We start from the raw sequence: 21,270 nt of genomic DNA, 5'->3' as shown, positions 1-21,270 counted from the left end.
CTCGCGTCGTCCACATTCAGGCTGCACTGACAAGATTGTTCAAGACAATAAAAACAATAAACCCCTTCAACAGAAATAATTTCGTTTTTTTGTTGCTTTAATCGTCCTGTAAACAACAAATAAATATAAATATTAAAATAATACGCATTTCAAAGTATACACATTCGAAAATGAATGTCAAACGTGAATATAATGCAAACGATGTATATTTTCACGACAGCTTGTTTTGTTTTGAGACCACATTTCCCAGCATGCATTCGGCCAGGTAACATTATGACGTCACGTCCTCGCGTCCTCCACATTCAGGTTGCACTGACAAGATTGTTCAAGACAATAAAAACAAACCGCTTCAACAGAAATAATTTCGTTTTTTGTTGCTTTACTCGTCCTGTAAACAACAAATAAATATAAATATTAAAATAATACGCATTACAAACTATACACATTCGAAAATGAATGTCAAACGTGAATATAATGCAAACGATGTGTATTTTCGCGACAGCGTGTTTTCTTTTCATGGGACAACATTTCCCAGAATGTACTCGGCGACGTAAGATAATGACGTCGCATACTCCACATTCAGGCTGCACTGCGCTGACAAGATTGTTCAAGACAAAACAATAAACCGCTTCAACAAAACAAAACAAACGTTTTTTGTTGCTTCAATCATCCTGTGAACAACAAATAAATATAAATATTAAAGCAATACGTATCACAAAGTATACACATTCGAAAATGAATGTCACAAGTGAATATAATGCAAACGATTTATATTTTCCCAACAGCTTGTTTTGTTTTAAGACCACATTTCCCAGCATGCACTCGGCGCCGCAACGTAACGTAATGACGTCACGTAGTAGCGTCCTCCACATTCAGGCTGCACTGACAAGTTGTTCAAGACAATAAAACAATACACCGCTTCAACAGAAATAATTTCGTTTTTTGTTGCTTTAATCATCCTGTAAACAACAAATAAATATAAATATTAAAATAATACGCATTACAAACCATACACTTTCGAAAATGAATGTCAAACGTGAATATAATGCAAACGATGTATATTTTCGCGACAGCTTGTTTTGTTTTGAGACCACATTTCCCAGCATGCACTCGGCTAGGTAACATAATGACGTCACGTCCGTGCGTCCTCCACATTCAGGTTGCACTGACAAGATTGTTCGAGACAATAAAAACAAACCGCTTCAACAAAAATAATTTCGTTTTTTGTTGGTTTAATCATCCTGTAAACAACAAATAAATATAAATATTAAAATAATACGCATTACAAACCATACACTTTCGAAAATGAATGTCAAACGTGAATATAATGCAAACGATGTATATTTTCGCGACAGCTTGTTTTGTTTTGAGACCACATTTCCCAGCATGCACTCGGCTAGGTAACATAATGACGTCACGTCCTTGCGTCCTCCACATTCAGGTTGCACTGACAAGATTGTTCGAGACAATAAAAACAAACCGCTTCAACAAAAATAATTTTAATCGTCCTGTAAACAACAAATAAATATAAATATTAAAATAATACGCATTACAAAGTATACACATTCGAAAATGAATGTCAAACGTGAATATAATGAATTGATTAACGTGGACCCCGACTTAAACAAGTTGAAAAACTTATTCGGGTGTTACCATTTAGTGGTCAATTGTACGGAATATGTACTGTACTGTGCAATCTACTAATAAAATTATCAATCAATCAATCAATGTATATTTTCGCGACAGCTTGTTTTGTGTGAGACCATATTTCCCAGCATGCACTCGGCCAGGTAACATAATGACGTCACGTCCTCGCATCCTCCACATTCAGGTCGCACTGACAAGATTGTTCAAGACAATAAAACAATGAACCGCTTCAACAGAAATAATTTCGTTTTTTGTTGCTTTAATCGTCCTGTAAACAACAAATACATATAAATATTAAAATAATACGCATTACAAAGTATACATATTCGAAAATGAATGTCAAAAGTGAATATAATGCAAACGATGTATATTTTCGCGAGAGCTTGTTTTCTTTTGATGGGACAACATTTCCAAGAATGCACTCGGTGACGTAACATAATGACGTCGCGTCCTTCATATTCAGGCTGCACTGCACTGACAAGATTGTTCAAGACAAAACAATAAACCGCTTCAACAAAACAGAACAAACGTTTTTTGTTGCTTCAATCATCCTGTAAACAACAAATAAATATAATATTAAACTAATACGCATCATAAAGTATACACATTTGTAAACGAATGTCATAAGTGAATATAATGCAAACGATGTATATTTTCGCGACAGATTGTTTTGTTTTGAGACCACATTTCCCAGATTGCACTCGGCAGGTAACACCATGGCGTCACGTCCTCGTGTCCTCCTCATTCAGGCTGCACTGACAAGATTGTTGAAGACAATAAAACAAACAATACACCGCTTTGACGAAAATAATTTCGTTTTTTGTTGCTTCATCATCCTGTGAACAAAAAAATAAATAAATACTTATATATCAAAATAATACGCATTACAATGTATACACATTCTAAAATAAATGTCATAACTCAATATAATGCAAACGATGTATATTTTTGCGACAGCTTGTTGGGTTCAGACCACATTTCCCAGCATGCACTCGGCGCCGCGACGTACTGTAATGACGTCACGTCATCACCCCTTCCACATTCAGGTTGCACTGTCAAGATTGTTCAAGACAATAAAACAATACACCGCTTCAACAACAATCATTCCTTTTTTGTTGCTTCAATCCTCCTGTAAACGACAAATAAATATAGATATTAAAGTAATACGCGTTACAAAGTATACACATTAGAAAATACTGTCAAAAGTGAATATAATGCAAACTATGTATATTTTCGCCAGTGCTTGTTTGGTTTTTCTTGAAACCACATTTCCCAGCATGCACTCGGCGCTGCGACGTAACGTAATGACGTCACACTATGGCAGGTCATCCGTCACTTCATCCTGGACAATATTCATGACAAATTCAATTTTACCTTTGCAACCACATTATACTATTGGCTAGGTTTTATGTTCATATGGTTATTCTCCTCTCTGAGCTGCCACCTTATCGTGGTAGAGGAGTTTGCGTGTCCCAATGATCCTAGGAGCTATGTTGTCCGGGGGATTTAGGCCCCCTGGTAGGGTCTCCCAAGGCAAACTGGTCCTAGGTGAGGGACCAGACAAAGAGCAGCTCGAAGACCTCTATGAAAAGTAAAAACAAAGGACCCAGATTTCCCTCGCCCGGACGCGGGTCACCGGGGCCCCCTTCTGGAGCCAGGCCTGAAGGTGGGGCACGATGGCGAGTGCCTGGTGGCCGAGCCTGTCCCCATGGGGCTCGGCCGGGCACAGCCCAAAGAGGTAACGTGGGTCCCCCCTCCAATGGGCTCACCACCCATAGGAGGGGCCATAGAGGTCGGGTGGAATGTGAGCTGGGCGGCAGCCGAAGGCAGGGCTCTTGGCGGTTCGATCCTCGGCTACATAAACTAGCTCTTGGGACGTGGAATGTCACCTCACTGGGGGGAAAGGAGCCTGAGCTAGTGCGCGAAGTAAAGAAATTCCGGCTGGATGTAGTCGGACTTACTTCGACGCACAGCAAGGGCTCTGGAACCACTTCTCTTGAAAGGGGCTGGACTCTCTTTCACTCTGGTGTTGCCGGCAGTGAGGGGGCTGGGGTGGCAATTCTCGTTTCCCCCCGGCTCAAAGCCTGCACGTTGGAGTTCAACCCAGTGGACGAAAGGGTAGCCTCCCTCCGCCTTCGGGTGGGGGGACGGGTCCTGACTGTTTTTTGTGCTTACGCACCAAACAACAGTTCAGAGTACCCACCCTTTTTGGGTACACTCGAGGGAGTACTGGAGAGCGCTCCTTCGGGTGATTCCCTTGTCCTACTGGGGGACTTCAACGCTCATGTTGGTAACGACAGTGAAACCTGGAGAGGCGTGATTGGGAAGAATGGTCGCCCGGATCTGAACCCGAGTGGTGTTTGGTTATTGGACTTTTGTGCTCGTCACAGTTTGTCCATAACAAACACCATGTTCAAACATAAGGGTGTCCATATGTGCACTTGGCACCAGGACACCCTAGGCCGCAGTTCCATGATCGACTTTGTAGTTGTGTCATCGGATTTGCGGCCTCATGTTTTGGACACTTGGGTAAAGAGAGGGGCGTATCTTTCTACCGATCACTACCTGGTGGTGAGTTGGCTGCGATGGTGGGGGAGGATGCCGGACAGACCTGGCAGGCCCAAACGCATTGTGAGGGTTTGCTGGGAACGTCTGGCAGAGTCTCCTGTCAGAGAAAGTTTCAATTCCCACCTCCGGAGGAACTTTGAACATGTCACGAGGGAGGTGCGGGACATTGAGTCCGAGTGGACCATGTTCCGCACCTCTATTGTCGAGGTGGCTGATCGGAGCTGTGGCCGCAAGGTAGTTGGTGCTTGTCGTGGCGGTAATCCTAGAACCCGCTGGTGGACACCAGCGGTGAGGGATGCCGTCAAGCTGAAGAAGGAGTCCTATCGGGTTCTTTTGGCTCATAGGACTCCAGAGGCAGTGGACAGGTACCGACAGGCCAAGCGGTGTGCAGCTTCAGCGGTCGCAGAGGCAAAAACTCGGACATGGGAAGAGTTTGGGGAAGCCATGGAAAATGACTTCCGGATGGCTTCGAAACGATTCTGGACCACCATACGCCGCCTCAGGAAGGGGAAGCAGTGCACTGTCAACACCGTGTATGGTGCGGATGGTGTTCTGCTGACCTCAACTGCGGATGTTGTGGATAGGTGGAAGGAATACTTCGAAGACCTCCTCAATCCCACCAACACGTCTTCCTATGAGAAAGCAGTGCCTGAGGAATCTGTGGTGGACTCTCCTATTTCTGGGGCTGAGGTTGATGAGGTAGTTAAAAAGCTCCTCGGTGGCAAGGCCCCAGGGGTGGATGAGATCCGCCCGGAGTTTCTTAAGGCTCTGGATGCTGTGGGGCTAACTTGGTTGACAAGACTCTGCAGCATCGCGTGGACATCGGGGGCGGTACATCTGGATTGGCAGACCAGGGTGGTGGTCCCTCTCTTTAAGAAGGGGGACCGGAGGGTGTGTTCCAACTATCGTGGGATCACACTCCTCAGCCTTCCCGGTAAGGTTTATTCAGGTGTACTGGAGAGGAGGCTACGCCGGATAGTCGAACCTCGGATTCAGGAGGAACAGTGTGGTTTTCGTCCTGGTCGTGGAACTGTGGACCAGCTCTATACTCTCGGCAGGGTTCTTGAGGGTGTATGGGAGTTTGCCCAACCAGTCTACTTGTGCTTTGTGGACTTGGAGAAGGCATTCGACCGTGTCCCTTGGGAAGTCGTGTGGGGAGTGCTCAGAGAGTATGGGGTATCGGACTGTCTTATTGTGGCAGTCCGCTCCCTGTACGATCAGTGTCAGAGCTTGGTCCGCATTGCCGGCAGTAAGTTAGACACGTTTCCAGTGAGGGTTGGACTCCGCCAAGGCTGCCCTTTGTCACCGATTCTGTTCATAACTTTTATGAACAGAATTTCTAGGCGCAGTCAAGGCATTGAGGGGTTCCGGTTTGGTGGCCGTGGGATTAGGTCTCTGCTTTTTGCGGATGATGTGGTCCTGATGGCTTCATCTGGCCAGGATCTTCAGCTCTCTCTGGGTCGGGTCGCAGCCGAGTGTGAAGCGGCCGGAATGAGAATCAGCACCTCCAAATCCGAGTCCATGGTTCTCTCCCGGAAAAGGGTGGAGTGCCATCTCCGGGTTGGGGAGGAGACCCTGCCCCAAGTGGAGGAGTTCAAGTACCTAGGAGTCTTGTTCACGAGTGGGGGAAGAGTGGATCGTGAGATCGACAGGCGGATCGGTGCGGCGTCTTCAGTAATATGGACGTTGTACCAATCCGTCGATCTACGTTCCCATCTTCACCTATGGTCATGAGCTTTGGGTCATGACCGAAAGGACAAGATCACGGGTACAAGCAGCTGAAATGAGTTTCCCCCGCCGTGTGGCGGGGCTCTCCCTTAGAGATAGGGTGAGAAGCTCTGTCATCCGGGACGAACTCAAAGTAAAGCCGCTGCTCCTCCACATCGAGAGGAGCCAGATGAGGTGGTTCGGGCATGTGGTCAGGATGCCACCGGAACGCCTCCCGAGGGAGGTGTTTAGGGCACGCCCAACCGGTAGGAGACCACGGGGAAGACCCAGGACACGTTGGGAAGACTATGTCTCCCGGCTGGCCTGGGAACGCCTCAGGACCCCCCGGGAAAAGCTAGACGAAGTGGCTGGAGAGAGGGAAGTCTGGGCTTCCCTGCTTAGGCTGCTACCCCCGCGACCCGACCTCGGATAAGTGGAAGAAGATGAATGGATGGATGGATCTATGTATATGTATATATATCCAAACAGATGCATATATGTATGCATAGGAATATATATATACACACATACATGTAACGTTATTGCACATTATAGTCCGAAAAAGTAGAACAAATTAAAAACATTACACATGAGAACATGACAGACATATTGTGCTCACGCAGTGCCTGTTTAATGCTACTATGGTTCTTGGGTAAAAGCTGTTTTTTAATATATTTGTGCTCGCTTTTAGCACCCTGTAGCGTCTGCCCGAGGGTAGCAGTTCCAGGTGGGTCTTTCAGGATGCTCTGTGCTTTCCTGAGACAGCGGGACCTGTACAGGTCAGCCAGGGAGGGGAGGGGGCATCTGATGATCTTCTGGGCGGACTTTATGACCCTCTGGAGCGCCGTTCTCTCTGCGGCCGTGCAGCTGCTGAACCACACGCAGATGCAGTAGGTCAGGATGCTCTTGTAACAAACAGTTCAGGGTGTCCCTCCAGTGTTGCCGTTGGGCTGTGACGTAAGAGGTCTATATAAAGGTGGGTTGTTGAAGAAGGTGAGGTATATGGAGAGAGGTGTAAAGAAGGGAACAATATAGAAGTGGTGGAGACCGGATCTGCTCTCATGACTCCCTTTTATTATTTTATTTTATCAGTACCCAGAATATGCGAACCCAGGACACTCGGCTACATTGGTGGCAGCGGTGGGATTTTAACTGCTGTGTTAAAAAAAAGAAGAAGAAAGTTTTGCACGGGACACGTGAGTTTCCAGTTAGCTGCTAAGCTTCCCGGCCATTTTGCTGACACGTGGTGTGGTGACCACGACCCTTTTTTAAGCCCGGCGAGGCGCTGTTTGACGGACACTTACACGGCATGAATGTCAAAAGTGGATTTTTATTTTTAACCGCGACTGCAACCAGGAGCTGGTGAGGATTTTCGGATCCTCCCAACTCGTCCCGTGGGAGACTGGGGGCAGTTTTTAAACAAGGACAATTAAAGGGCCGCTTCGGGGCCAACCTGGCGGGGAGTGTGCGTGCGCTGAGGGAGAGCTTGGAGGGGTTTACTGCGTGCGTGGTTGCGGAGGCGTTCCCACGGTCTTGCTGCTGACCCTTCGCGCCGAGAGACAGCCGACGGTGGTGTGAGAAGTACAGAGCGTGTCGGACCCGTCGGTGCCCTTAACGTCCCCGTGGGCGGGTCCCAGGTCTGTTGGCCCCCCGGAGGGTGGTCATGGACATTCTGGATGTGGCCCGGAGGTTCCCATGGGGGCTGTGGTGGGCCCAGGGTGTTTCCCCTTCAATTAGACTCTGTCAGTTGCTTGGAAAAAAAAAAAGGACGTGCCCCACTGCCTATAACCCCAAGTCTGATGGCATGATGGAGCGTCATAAACGAACTATCTCACAAACGGACTATCTCGCAGGGGGTCACTGGGGTAACCTCCTGCGCACCATCGGACTATCTCGCTGGGGGAGACCTCCTCCACATAATTGAACTATCTTACAAATGGGGCGATTGGAGTGACTTCCTTCGCATCTGGAGTTTTTGCATGTTTTGAGGGGCCAGTGTGTTAGCCTATGCAATACGGTTGTTGATTTATGTGTGCATTAAGATTGTGAATTTTGATTTTTTTTTTTTTTCTCTGTTCTATTTCTCCTTGTTTGTTACCTCTTTTGTTTGTGATGAAACGGGGACGTTTCTACTTGAGGGGGGGACGTATGTAACAAACAGTTCAGGGTGTCCCTCCAGTGTTGCCGTAGGGTTGTGACATAAGAGGTCTAGATAAATGTGGGTTGTTGAAGAAGGTGAGGTATATGGAGAGAGGTGTAAAGAACGGAACAATAAATAAGTGTTGGAGACCGGACCTGCTCTCATGACTCCCTTTTATTATTTTATTTTATCAGTACCCAGAATATGCGAACCCAGGACACTCGGCTACACTCTCAATGGAGCACCGCTAGAAGGACACCAGCAGTTCCTGAGAGAGGTGGTTGTTCCTGAGTATTCTCAGGAAGTGTAGTCTCTGGTGTGCATTCTTGATGGTAGCCGTGGCTTTGGTGCTCCAGGATAGGTCGTCGGCCAGGTGGACTCCCAGGAAGTGGAAGTCGGAGACCCTCTCCACACAGTCACCAGTGATGATCAGGGGCAGGATGTCCGTTTTTTTCCTCCTGTAGTCTATGACTAGCTCCTTGGTCTTGGAGGTGTTCAGGGCCAGGTTGTTGACTTTGTACCAATCCGACAGCTTCTCCACTTCGTCCCGATATGCAGCCTCATCTCCCTCCGAGATGAGCCCCACTACGGTGGTGTCATCCGCAAATTTGATGATGGAGTTGCTGGAGTGGGCAGGTGTGCAGTCGTATGTGTAGATGGATTAGAGAAGAGGGCTCAGCACGCAGCCTTGTGGAGAGCCGGTGCTGAGGTACAGGCTCGATGACAAGTGGCGACCCAACTGCACCCTCTGGGGGGGGATAGGATAATAATCCACATGCAGATGGAGTTCGATAGACCCAGGTCTGACAGTTTGGACACCAGTCTATCAGGTATAATGGTGTTAAATGCCGAACTATAATCCACAAAAAGCAGCCGCACGTAGCTCCCCCCCGTCTCCTGGTGACCCAGGGAGGAGTGTAGGTCTGTGGCGATGGCGTCTTCTGTGGACCTGTTGCCTCTGTAGGCAAACTGGTGTGGGCCGAGCTCGGGAGGGAGGAGTGAGATGATAGGGGTCCGTACCAGCTTCTCGAAGCACTTCATAGCTATGGGTGTAAGTGCAACTGGACGGTAGTCTTTCAGGCAGCTGACAGAGTTCTTTTTCGGCACTGGGATTATTGTGGAGGTCTTCAGGCATGATGGGATGACAGCCTGAGAGAGGGACTGGGTGAAGGGCTTCGTAAATACTCCAGCCAGCTGGTCTTCACCGTCTCTCAGTACCTGTCCTGGGACTCCATCTGGGCCCGCAGCCTTCCTCGGGTTCACTGCCCTCAGCGTGCGTCTCACCTCATGCTCCTCCAGTAAACTGTAAGTCCTTAATCCACATGCAGATGGAGTTTGATAGACCCAGGTCTGACAGTTTGGACACCAGTCTATCAGGGTGCAGCTGTTGTGGGTGTTAGGTGGGGGTGTTGTGACGGCTGCAGGTGTTTTTCCTCTCGAATCGGGCGAAGAAGCTGTTTAACTCCTCCGCTCGAGAGGCGTCGCGGTCAGCCGAAGGGTTACTGGGTCTGAAGTTGGTCATGTCTTTTATTCCTTTCTAGACCTCCTTGGTGTTGTTGCTCTGCAGGTGGTCTTCCATTTTCCTCCTGTGTTCGGCTTTTGCCTCTCTGATGCTTCTCTTCAGATTGGCTCTGGCAGCACTGTAGAGTGCCTGGTCCTGGGCTTTGAAGGCACTGTATCTCTCTTTGAGTAAGCCCTGGACTGTTTTTGTCATCCAGGGCTTCCTGTTGGAAAAATAAGCAATATTTTGCACTGTTATACAATTTAATAAATCAGAAACTGATGACATAGTCCTGTATTTTACTTCTTTATCTCTTTTTTTCAACCAAAAATGCTTTGGATGTCCGCTAACTTTTTGCAACTCAACGCCCCAAAACCGGAAATGCTGATTATCGGTCCTGCTAGACACCGACCTCTATTTAATAATACAACTGTAACATTTGACAACCAAATAATTAAACAAGGCGACTCTTTAAAGAATCTGGATATCATCTTCGACCCAACTCTCTCCTTTGAGTCACACATTAAAAGCGTTACTAAAACGGCTTTCTTTCATCTCCGTAATATCGCTAAAATTCGCTCCATTTTGTACACTAACGAAGCGTAGATCATTATCCATGCATTTGTTACGTCTTGTCTCGACTACTGTAACGTATTATTTTCGGGTCTCCCCATGTCTAGCATTAAACGATTACAGTTGGTACAAAATGCGACTGCTAGACTTCTGACAAGAACAAGAAAGTTTGATCATATTACGCCTGTACTGGCTCACCTGCACTGGCTTCCTGTGCACTTAAGATGTGACTTTAAGGTTTTACTACTTACGTATAAAATACTACACGGTTTAGCTCCAGCCTATTTTGCCGATTGTATTGTACCATATGTCCTGGCAAGAAATCTGCGTTTAAAGGACTCCGGCTTATTTGTGATTCCTAAAGCCCAAAAAAAGTCTGCGGGCTATAGAGCGTTTTCCGTTTGGGCTCCAGTACTCTGGAATGCCCTCCCGGTAACAGTTCGAGATGCTACCTCAGTAGAAGCATTTAAGTCTCACCTTAAAACTCATTTGTATACTGTAGCCTTTAAATAGACTCCCTTTTTAGACCGGTTGATCTGCCGCATCTTTTCTTTTTCTCCTCTGTCCCCCCCCTCCCTTGTGGAAGGGGTCCGGTCCGATGGCCATGGATGAAGTACTGGCTGTCCAGAGTCGGGACCCAGGATGGACCGCTCGTCGGGACCCAGGATGGACTGCTCACCTGTGTATCGGTTAGGGACATCTCTATGCTGCTGATCCGCCTCCGCTTGGGATGGTTTCCTGTGGACGGGACTCTCGCTGCTGTCTTCGATCCGCTTTGAACTGAACTCTCGCGGCTGTGTTGGAGCCACTGTGGATTGAACTTTTACAGTATCATGTTAGACCCGCTCGACATCCATTGCTATGGGTGGAGGGTTGCCCATATGTGAGGTCCTCTCCAAGGTTCTCATAGTCATCATTGTCACTGGCATCCCACTAGGTGTGAGTTCTCCTCGCCCACTGGGTGTGAGTTTTCCTTGCCCTTATGTGGGTTCTTCCGAGGATGTCGTAGTCGTAGTGGTTTGTACAGTCCTTTGAGACATTTGTGATTTAGGGCTATATTAATAAACATTGATTGATTGATTGATTTTCTGGGATTAGGGGGTACTTGAATTAAAACAATTTCACAGGGGGTACATCACTGACAAAAGGTTGAGAACCACTGTTGTAGTGTTTTGTTTTTAATGTTTGGTATTGTGTTTGTATATGTTTAATGCATGGGTGTCAAACTCTGGCCCGTGGGCCAAATTTGGCCCGCCGTGTAATTTCATTTGGCCCTTGAGGTAATATCAAATTAAGATTAGAGCTGGCCCGCCGGTATTATACAGGGGCGGTGCTGCTGTAACAACGCATTTGCCAACCCTCACGATTTACCCGAGAGACTTCCGAATTTCACTGCCCCTCCCGAAAATCTCCCGGGGCAACAATTCTTCCGAATTTCTCCAAATTTCCACCCGGACAACAATATTGGGGGCGTGCCTCGAAGGCACTGCCTTTAGCGTCCTCTACAACCTGTCATCACGTCCCCTTTTCCGCCATACAAACAACTTGCCGGCCCAGTCTCATAATATCTGCGGCTTTAACACACACGAATGAATGCAACGCATACTTGGTCAACAGCCATACACGTCACACTGAGGGTGGCCGTATAAACGACTTAAACACTGTTACAAATATGCGCCACACTGTGAAGCCACACCAAACAAGAATGACAAACACATTTCGGGAGAACATCTGCACCGTAACACACGTAATACCCAGAACCCCTTGCAGCACTAACTCTTCCTGGACGCCACAATATACACCCCCGCTACCACCAAACCCGGCCCCCCCAAGTTTTATTTAAATTTTACTTGATATGCCATTGATATTTTTCAATTATTATTGATAGGTTGATTGGCAACACTAAATTGGCCCTAGTGTGTGAATGTGAGTGTGAATGTTGTCTGTCTATCTGTGTTGGCCCTGGGATGAGGTGGCGACTTGTCCTGGGTGTACACTGCCTTCCGCCCGAATGCAGCTGAGGTTGGCTCCAGCAACCCCAGAAGGGTCAAGCGGTAGGAAATGGATGGATGGATAATTTGAAACTCAACTTTTTTTATTTTTGTTTTTTTTATTTTTATATTAAATCAACATAAAAATACACAAGATACACTTTCCACTAGTGCATCAACCCCCCAAAGAAAACCCCTCCCTCCCCCATTCACACTCATCCACACCCACTCACACACAAAAAAAGGGTTGTTTCTTTCTGCTACCAAAATTCTGGTTCCCACAACATATATAACACAGTCTGCTAGGGACACGGTCCCTGAAACACACATAATTGTGTGTGTCGCCGGTCCACTAACACTATCATTAATTACTATTTTTAATATAATTGTTTTATATGATTTTACTTTCTTTTTTATCCTCGAAAATGTTTTTTTTTCCATTTTTTCCCCTTTCATCTAATTTTATTTTATTTATAAAATTTTAAAAAATAAAAAAAAAATAAAAAAAAGAGAACCTTATCTTCACCAGACCAGGTTGTTAATGAAATTAGACTTGTCTAAAAGGTTTTTAAAACCAGGTCCATTCCAGATAATGTCCAAGTTTGGCTCAGCAACACACGCCCTCATCAATGTACAACAACAAAAATTAGGGAAACAACAGATAAACAAAATTACATTTTCATAAAAAGCATATATGTAACTCGACTTTACACGTCACTATAAAGTGATATAAACCTTGCTTGTTCAATATTCAATGCAAAACTTGTTTGGATCCCTCTTAAAAGGTTAATTTGTTCAACCTCGGCCCGCGGCTTTGTTCCGTTTGAAATTTTGGCCCACTCTGTATTTGAGTTTGACACCCCTGGTTTAATGGATCTAAAGGTCTGCAATAAAGATTGATAATGATAATGATGACGTATATTTTCGCGAGAGCTTGTTTTGCTCGCCTGAGACCACATTCCCCAGCATGCACCCGGCGCCGGTACGTAACGTCATGACGTCATGACGCGGCGTCCTCCCGTCCTCACGTCCCCCTCATTCAGGCTGCACTTTGAATAAGGAAGATGGCGGCTGCAGCAGTGGTTGAGTTTCAGAGGGCTCAGTCCCTCATCAGCACCGACAGCAACGCCTCCATCGACATTCTGCACTCAATAGGTAGGAGACACGCTCGGGGGCTCCCGCTACGGACCGCTATCCCGCCGTCCCGGCCGCCGTGTTTTGTGGATTCCGGGCCGGTGCGAGGCGCTAGCTTGCTCGGGGTAGCCAAGAGCCGGCTGTGCGGTGCTGACTCACTGCTGAATGCTTGCCTAACGGGGAGCTCGGCGGCGTGTTAGCTGCGCGGCTACCACCGGGCCGTGTTGTCCGCCGTGTTCCACATGTCGTGTCTTACTTTATAGTCGGGCTTTTTTTACTGCGAGGCGCGATAATATCCACGCTACACCGTTATCCGTGGAGCTAGCTAGCCGCGGTTGTAGCTACCGTTATTAGCCTGTTGTCAGCATGTCGGCGACACTGACCGGCGAGGACGATCATTTCTTTTTCCCGCAATGACACAACCATATCTTGTCAATTTTCACGGTTGTGTGTAACCTTAAATCGGCCTGTTAACCCATCGTAGTGTTGCTGTAGGGCAGCTTGTCCTCAAATTGCCTTGTCACACCAGCCAACTAGCTGTCAAGCATAGCAGACACCTTGTTTGTGGTTCTCAACTTTTTCCATTGATGTACCCCTTGTGAACATTTTGTTAATTCACGTACCCCCTAATCAGAGCAAAGCATTTCTTGTTGAAAAAAAGAGATAAAAAAGTAAAATACAGCACTGTGTCATCAGTTTCTGATTGATTAAAGGCCTACTGAAATGAGATTTTCTTATTTAAACAGGGATAGCAGGTCCATTTTATGTGTCATACTTGATCATTTCGCGATATTGCCATATTTTTGCTGGAAGGATTTAGTAGAGAACATCGACGATAAAGGTCGCAACTTTTGGTCGCTAATAAAAAAACCTTGCCTGTACCGGAAGTAGCAGACGATGTGCGTGTGACGTCACGGGTTGTAGAGCTCCTCAAATTGTTTACAATCATAGCCACCAGCAGCGTCATTTTCTATAAACCCGCAATATATCAAGTATATTCAATATATCGCCCAGTCCTATCTTGAAGCCTTTTTTTCCTTTATTTTTGTTTTGTTATTGAGACAAAGATTTTTTGTGTTTATTATCTGTATGCTTATTATGATATATTAAAATTGCTATGGTATCAAAAAGGGTAGGATTAAATAAGCTCTGCTTCTTCCTACTCCTTTTCGGACGTGCTGTAATGAAACAACTGGAATTGAGTGATGCGTTACATTGCACCGTATGCTTGTTCGAAATAAACTGAACGGAACAAAGCCGAAAACCCCAAAATGATGCTTATTATTACTATTATCATTGAATGTATTACTATGACTGTGTACTAGCCTCACTCAATCAACACATTACGATTGCACTAGGGATGTAACCAGTGTTGGCGTTAACGCACTTTTTGTGTCTCTGTACGCACTGAAATCAGAAAGGACTGACCCTGCCTTCTCTGCCGTGTCAAAACGGTGTTCTGTTCATATTTGCCGAGTCCAATTTCCGTGCCCGTTTATTGCGTTTTTATTGGTCGACTTCAAAGTAATGAACTTTCCCGTAAAATTTCTGAAATTTTGACTCGCCAAAAGTTTTATCAACCACTAATACTGCATGTCCACGTGTATTGATTTCGTCATGGCGAGCAATAGACCCAAGAAGCGAAGCTTCAATGAAAAGTGGTTTCAGGAGCCACTTTACAACAAATGGCTCACTTATGAAGATGGAAAAACGTTTTGCATGCTATGTAAACGGGCTAATAAAAAGAACAGCTTTACGGCCGGGTGCACTGATTTTCATAGCTCCAGCCTCACCTGGCACCAAAAAACATGTTATATCCTGCTTGTCGGCTCCCAGACCGTGGTCGAGGAGCGCAGGGAAGACGTTCCCTCCCGGGCCGATATATTGTCGGAGGTAACACCCTCCACTTTACCCGGCAGTGGGTACCTACAGTTCCGCTCTTTGGTCGGATTGACGAGGTCGTCAACACTCTTTTGTTTTCCACAAAGCCAAGCGGTCACCCAACATGCTATTAACGCTCTCTATCCTAACTCGCCCATTCACTTACACACTCACTCACCCCACACACCGCCATTCTTAAAGGGGAACACACAGCTTATGGCCATCATGAAGCCAGAGACGAAATGCCAGAGGCAATGAGTGCCACTGTATTTAATGACATTGAAACTAACTTGCAACATTCTAAGTTTGTTGGAGTTATTTGCCATGAAAGTGTAGATGTGGTGGTTTTTAAAGGACTGATGATCTACATACAGGTGATAATAGTCACTTTAATTTGTCCTATCCATGTATGCCCTGGCACACCATTATAATCATTTCATAACCAAAGCAAACAACTTATTACACTTTTTTACTGAAAAAATATACAGTACCTACAACTTATTAAATAAAAATATAGAAAAAAAAAACAGGCAGCGGTAAAGTTTATATCAATGAAGGAAAGAAGAAAATGACTGAATGTTTATAAGTGAATAAATGTACGTATGCATAATTTTTTTTGTATTATTTTTTAATGAATTAAGTAACGTTTATGACACTTTTCCCAAAACACAATATAGAAAAGTGAAATATAACAGGATAATACATACATTTATCATTTGTTTTTAAAACAGTTTAAAAAAAAGTGAAACCCCAAAAATTTACTCTGGGACCCCATTTTTATGACTTGACGGGGTCCCTGGGACCCTGTTTTGAGAATTCCTAGCACCAACACTGTGTAACGATATGAAAAATTCACATCACGGTTACTGTGACCAAAATGATCACTGTAATCGTGATATAGTTCATGCATGTGAAATGTCCCTGAAAATCCACGTTTTGAAACATTTAGTTTCGTGTCAAAACATCACGTCCGCGGAGAGATGCTCAGGCGCACCGAAACAAGCTCGCTAGTGAGCTAACCATCTAGCTAGCTTACTTGATGTCGCCTTCGTTCGCTCTCCGAGCCACAACGTTGACGGCCGTCCATTTTAACGACTATTTTGATAATCGACTATCTTAACGATTAGTCGACAAGTCGGATTATAAAGTACTGTATTTTTCGGACTACAAGTCGCAGTTTTTTTCATAGTTTGGGTTCGACTTATCATCAGGAGCGACTTATGTGTGAAATTATTAACACATTACCGTAAAATATCAAATAATATTATTTAGCTCATTCACGTAAGAGACTAGACGTATAAGATTTCATTGGATTTAGCAATTAGGAGTGACAGATTTTTTGGTAAATGTATAGCATGTTCTATATGTTATAGTTATTTGAATGACTCTTACCATAATATGTTACGTTAACATACCAGGCACCTTCTCAGTTGGTTATTTATGCATCATATAACGTACACTTATTCAGCCTGTTGTTCACTATTCTTTATTTATTAGGGTCCGCCCTGCAATGGCAAAGGACATCCATGTCCTTTGCCATGCAAGGACCCTATTGAATCTGTAACGTTTCTTATTAGGGTCCGCCCTGCAATGGCAAAGGACATCCATGTCCTTTGCCATGCAAGGACCCTATTGAATCTGCTGCGTTTTATTCTTTCTTTCTTTCTTTCTTTCTTTCTTTCTTCCGCACCGTCGCGCCCCAATTTCACCCTCTTAACATATTTCAAAACTCACCAAATTTGACACACACGTCGGTCTTTCATGCCTTCCCAACATATTAGGCTGCCAAATCATAAAAATCAAAATTGCGCAATAGCGCCCCCTAGGAAGAAAAAAAAAAGAGACTGCTTGTAACTTCCGTTAGGAATGTCGTAGAGACATGAAACAAAAACCTCTATGTAGGTCTGACTTCGACCTAAATTTCATAATTGTATCTTCTGGGGCAAAAATTTACGGACATTTTGCAAAAACCCATTCAAAGCAAAATTTTCACAAAAAATGCCATTTTTGCCTCTTTGAGCTGTAATTTGAGCCCCTTAAAATGCTTCAAAACTCACCAAACTTGGCAGACACATCAGGAATGGCAGAAATTGGGATCTAATGAAAAAATTTTTTTTTAAAACTCAAAATTGCGCTCTAGCGCAATTTTTGAGTAAAACACAGAAAAAACTGCTTCTAGGAAGAAAACACAGACAAAACTGCTTGTAACTTCCGGTAGGAATGTCGGAAAGACATGAAACAAAAACTTCTATGTAGGTCTTACTTAGACCTACATTTTAGTAATGGACAGCTAGCAGAAAAAATCAACAGGAAGTTGACAATTACCCCTTCAAAATAAAAGTTTTTGTAAAAACCCGTCACCTTTTTCAAATCGATACTCCTCCCAGTGCGTTTTTCGTTTCGGCTTCAAACTCGCACAGGAGAGAGTTTGAACCCTTCTGATTAAAAGTATAGATCAAAGTTTTGATAAGTTTTAAGGTTTTGATTTTACGCGCCTTTAAAGATCCCCTGCGCAAAGTTTCCTAAAAAAATTCATTTTTGCCTCTTTGAGCTGTAATTTGACCCCCTTAAAATGCTTCAAAACTCACCAAACTTGGCACACACATCAGGACTGGCAGAAATTGCGATCTAGTGAAAAAACCAAACCTTAAAACTCAAAATTGTGCTCTAGCGCCCCCTAGGAATACAACACAGACAAACTGCTCCTAGGAAGAAAACAAAGACAAAACTGCTTTTAACTTCCGGTAGGAATGTCGTAGAGACATGAAACAAAAACCACTATGTAGGTCTGACTTAGACCTACATTTGAATAATTAACATACTTTGGCAAAAATGAACAGGGAGCTTGATATTTTCACTTAGATACAACAACTGCATTACTTTCACAATGCATTAAATAGTGGCACCAAGGCTTCTCCTGCCGTGGGGCTCGGGGACAGCAACCCAAGGCGCGCTCGCACCTTCGCACCCTAATTTGACCCCCTTAACTTGCTTCAAAACTCACCAAAATTGACACACACGTCGGTATGCAGCGGCAGACCAACTTATTAAGCAACCAAACCCCAAAAATTAAAATTGCAAGCTAGCGCCCCCTAGGAAGAGACAAAAAACAGACTGCTTGTAACTTCCGTTAGGAATGTCGTAGAGACATGAAACAAAAACCTCTGTGTAGGTCTGACTTAGACCTACATTTCCAATAAACACTTCTATACCTAAAATCAACAGGAAGTTGGCAAAAACCCCTTCAAAACAAATTTTTTTGCAAAATATGCCTTTTTTGCCTCTTTGAACTGAAATTTGACACCCTTAAATGCTTCAAAGTGCAAGTTAAAGCTATACAATGCCAAGCGAAAGCCATTTATCAACAACATCCAGAAACGAAAATCTATAATTTGACCCCCTTAACATGCTTCAAAACTCACCAAATTTTACACACACATCAGGACTGGTGAAAATTGCCATCCAATAAAAAAAACCAAACCCCAAAAATGAAAATTGTGCTCTAGCGGCCCCTAGGAAAATAAACTGATGAAACTGCTTGTAAATTCTGTTAGGAATGTCGTAGAGTGATGAAACAAAAACTTCTATGGAGGTCTGACTAAGATCGGGACTCGGGACACGGCGGCGGCGGCGGCGGCCAACGGCGGACCCGACCAACGCTGCTTGCAGCTTTAATTAGGGTCCGCCCTGCCAGCAAAGGACATCCATGTCCTTTGCCATGGCAAGGACCCTATTGAATCTGCTGCGTTTATTATTAGGGTCCGCCCTGCCAGCAAAGGACTCCATGTCCTTTGCCATGGCAAGGACCCTATTGAATCTGTAGCGTTTTATTATTATTATTGTTTATTCCGCTCCTTCGCACCCTAATTTGACCCCCTGAACATGCTTCAAAACTCACCAAATTTGACACACACGTTGGTACGGTGGGCCTTCCCAACTTATTAAGCAACCAAACCCCAAAAATAAAAATTGCGCGCTAGCGCCCCCTAGGAAGAAAAAAAAAACAGACAGCTTGTAACTTCCGCTAGCAATGTCGTAGAGACATGAAACAAAAACCTCTATGTAGGGCTGACTTAGACCTAGATTTCATAATTGTACCTTCTGGGGCAAAAATCAACAAAAATTTTGCAAAAACCCATTCAAAGCAAATTTTTCGCAAAAAAATGCTATTTTTGCCTCTTTGAGCTGTAATTTGACCCCCTTAAAATGCTTCAAAACTCACCAAACTTGGCACACACATCTGGACTGGCAGAAATTGCGTTCTAATGAAAAAAAAAAAAAAAAAAATCAAAAAATGCGCTCTAGCGCAATTTTTTAATAAAACACAGAAAAAACTGCTCCGAGGAAGAATACACAAACAAAATTGCTTGTAACTTCCAGTAGGAATGCCGGAAAGACATGAAACAAAAACTTCTATGAAGGTCTCACTTAGACCTACATTTTAATAATTGACAGCCTGCAGAAAAAATCAACAGGAAGTTGTCAATTACCCCTTCAAAATAAAAGTTTTGTGGAAACCCGTCACCTTTCTTCAAAAGTTATCTCCTCTGAGCGCGTTTGTCGTTTCGGCTTCAAACTCGCACAGGAGAGAGTTTGAACCCTTCTGATTAAAAGTATAGATCAAAATTTTGATAAGTTTTAAGGTTTTGATTTTACGCGCCTTCAAAGATCCCCTGCGCAAATTTTCCTAAAAAAGATAATTTTTACCTCTTTGAGCTGTAATTTGACCCCCTTAAAATGCTTCAAAACTCACCAAACTTGGCACACACATCAGGACTGGCAGAAATTGCGATCTAGTGGAAAAACCAAACCCCAAAACTCAAAATTGTGCTCTAGCGCCCCCTAGGAATACAACACAGACAAACTGCTCCTAGGAAGAAAACAAAGACAAAACTGCTTGTAACTTCCGGTAGGAATGTCGTAGAGACATGAAACAAAAACCACTATGTAGGTCTGACTTAGACCTACATTTGAATAATTAACATACTTTGCCAAAAATCAACAGGAAGCTTGATATTTTCACTTCAATACAACAACTGCATTACTTTCACAATGCATTAAATAGTGGCACGAAGGCTTCTCCTGCCATGGGGCTCGGGGACAGCAACCCAAGGCGCGCTCGCACCTTCGCACCCTAATTTGACCCCCTTAACATGCTTCAAAACTCACCAAAATTGACACACACATCGGTATGGAGCGGCAGACCAACTTATTAAGCAACCAAACCCCAAAAATGAAAATTGCAAGCTAGCGCCCCCTAGGAAGAGACAAAAAACAGACTGCTTGTAACTTCCGTTAGGAATGTCGTAGAGATATGAAACAAAAACCTCTATGTAGGTCTGACTTAGACCTACATTTCCAATAAAATATTTCTATAACAAAAATCAACAGGAAGTTGGCAAAAACCCCTTCAAAACAAAATTTTTGCAAAAAATTCCTTTTTTGCCTCTTTGAACTGATATTTGACCCCCTTAAAATGCTTCAAAGTGCAAGTTAAAGCTATACTATGCCAAGCGAAACCCATTTATCAACAACATCCAGAAACGCCAATCTGTAATTTGACCCCCTTAACATGCTTCAAAACTCCCCAAATTTGACACACACGTCAGTATGGAGCGGCAGACCAACTTATTAAGCAACCAAACCCCAAAAATGAAAATTGCGTGCTAGCGCCCCCTAGGGAGAGACAAAAAACAGACTACTTGTAACTTCCGTTAGGAATGTCGTAGAGACATGAAACAAAAACCTCTATGTAGGTCTGACTTACACCTACATTTCCAATGAAAAACTTCTGTACCTAAAATCAACAGGAAGTTGGCAAAAACCCCTTCAAAACAAAATTTTGCCAAAAAATGCCTTTTTTGCCTCTTTGAACTGATATTCGACCCCCTTAAAATGCTTCAAAGTGCAAGTTAAAGCTATGCTATGCCAAGCGAAAGCCATTTATCAACAACATCCAGAAACTCCAATCACTAATTTGACCCCCTTAACATGCTTCAAAACACACCAAATTTTACACACACATCAGGAATGGTGAAAATTGCCATCCAATAAAAAACCAAACCCCAAAAATGAAAATTGTGCTCTAGCTCCCCCTAGGAAAAAAAAATGACAAAACTGCTTGTAAA

The 21,270-nt window shown here is 44.3% G+C and overlaps 1 protein-coding gene across 1 annotated transcript in view; it reads left to right on the top strand.

The window, feature by feature from the left end:
- Positions 1 to 13,123: 13,123 nt before the first annotated feature.
- psmd11b (proteasome 26S subunit, non-ATPase 11b) overlaps positions 13,124 to 21,270 on the top strand; it is a 38,191-nt gene continuing 30,044 nt past the window's right edge. The window contains exon 1 of the mRNA XM_061908109.1: positions 13,124 to 13,282. Coding sequence (XP_061764093.1) covers positions 13,192 to 13,282 — 91 coding nt within the window. The 5' untranslated portion in view covers positions 13,124 to 13,191. The remainder of the gene's footprint in view (positions 13,283 to 21,270) is intronic.

This window comes from Nerophis ophidion, linkage group LG08 (genome assembly GCF_033978795.1).
Source record: "Nerophis ophidion isolate RoL-2023_Sa linkage group LG08, RoL_Noph_v1.0, whole genome shotgun sequence".
NCBI classification, from domain to species: domain Eukaryota; kingdom Metazoa; phylum Chordata; class Actinopteri; order Syngnathiformes; family Syngnathidae; genus Nerophis; species Nerophis ophidion.
Note: the sequence above shows the minus strand (reverse complement) of the source record. Positions and strands in the feature narration are given on the sequence as shown.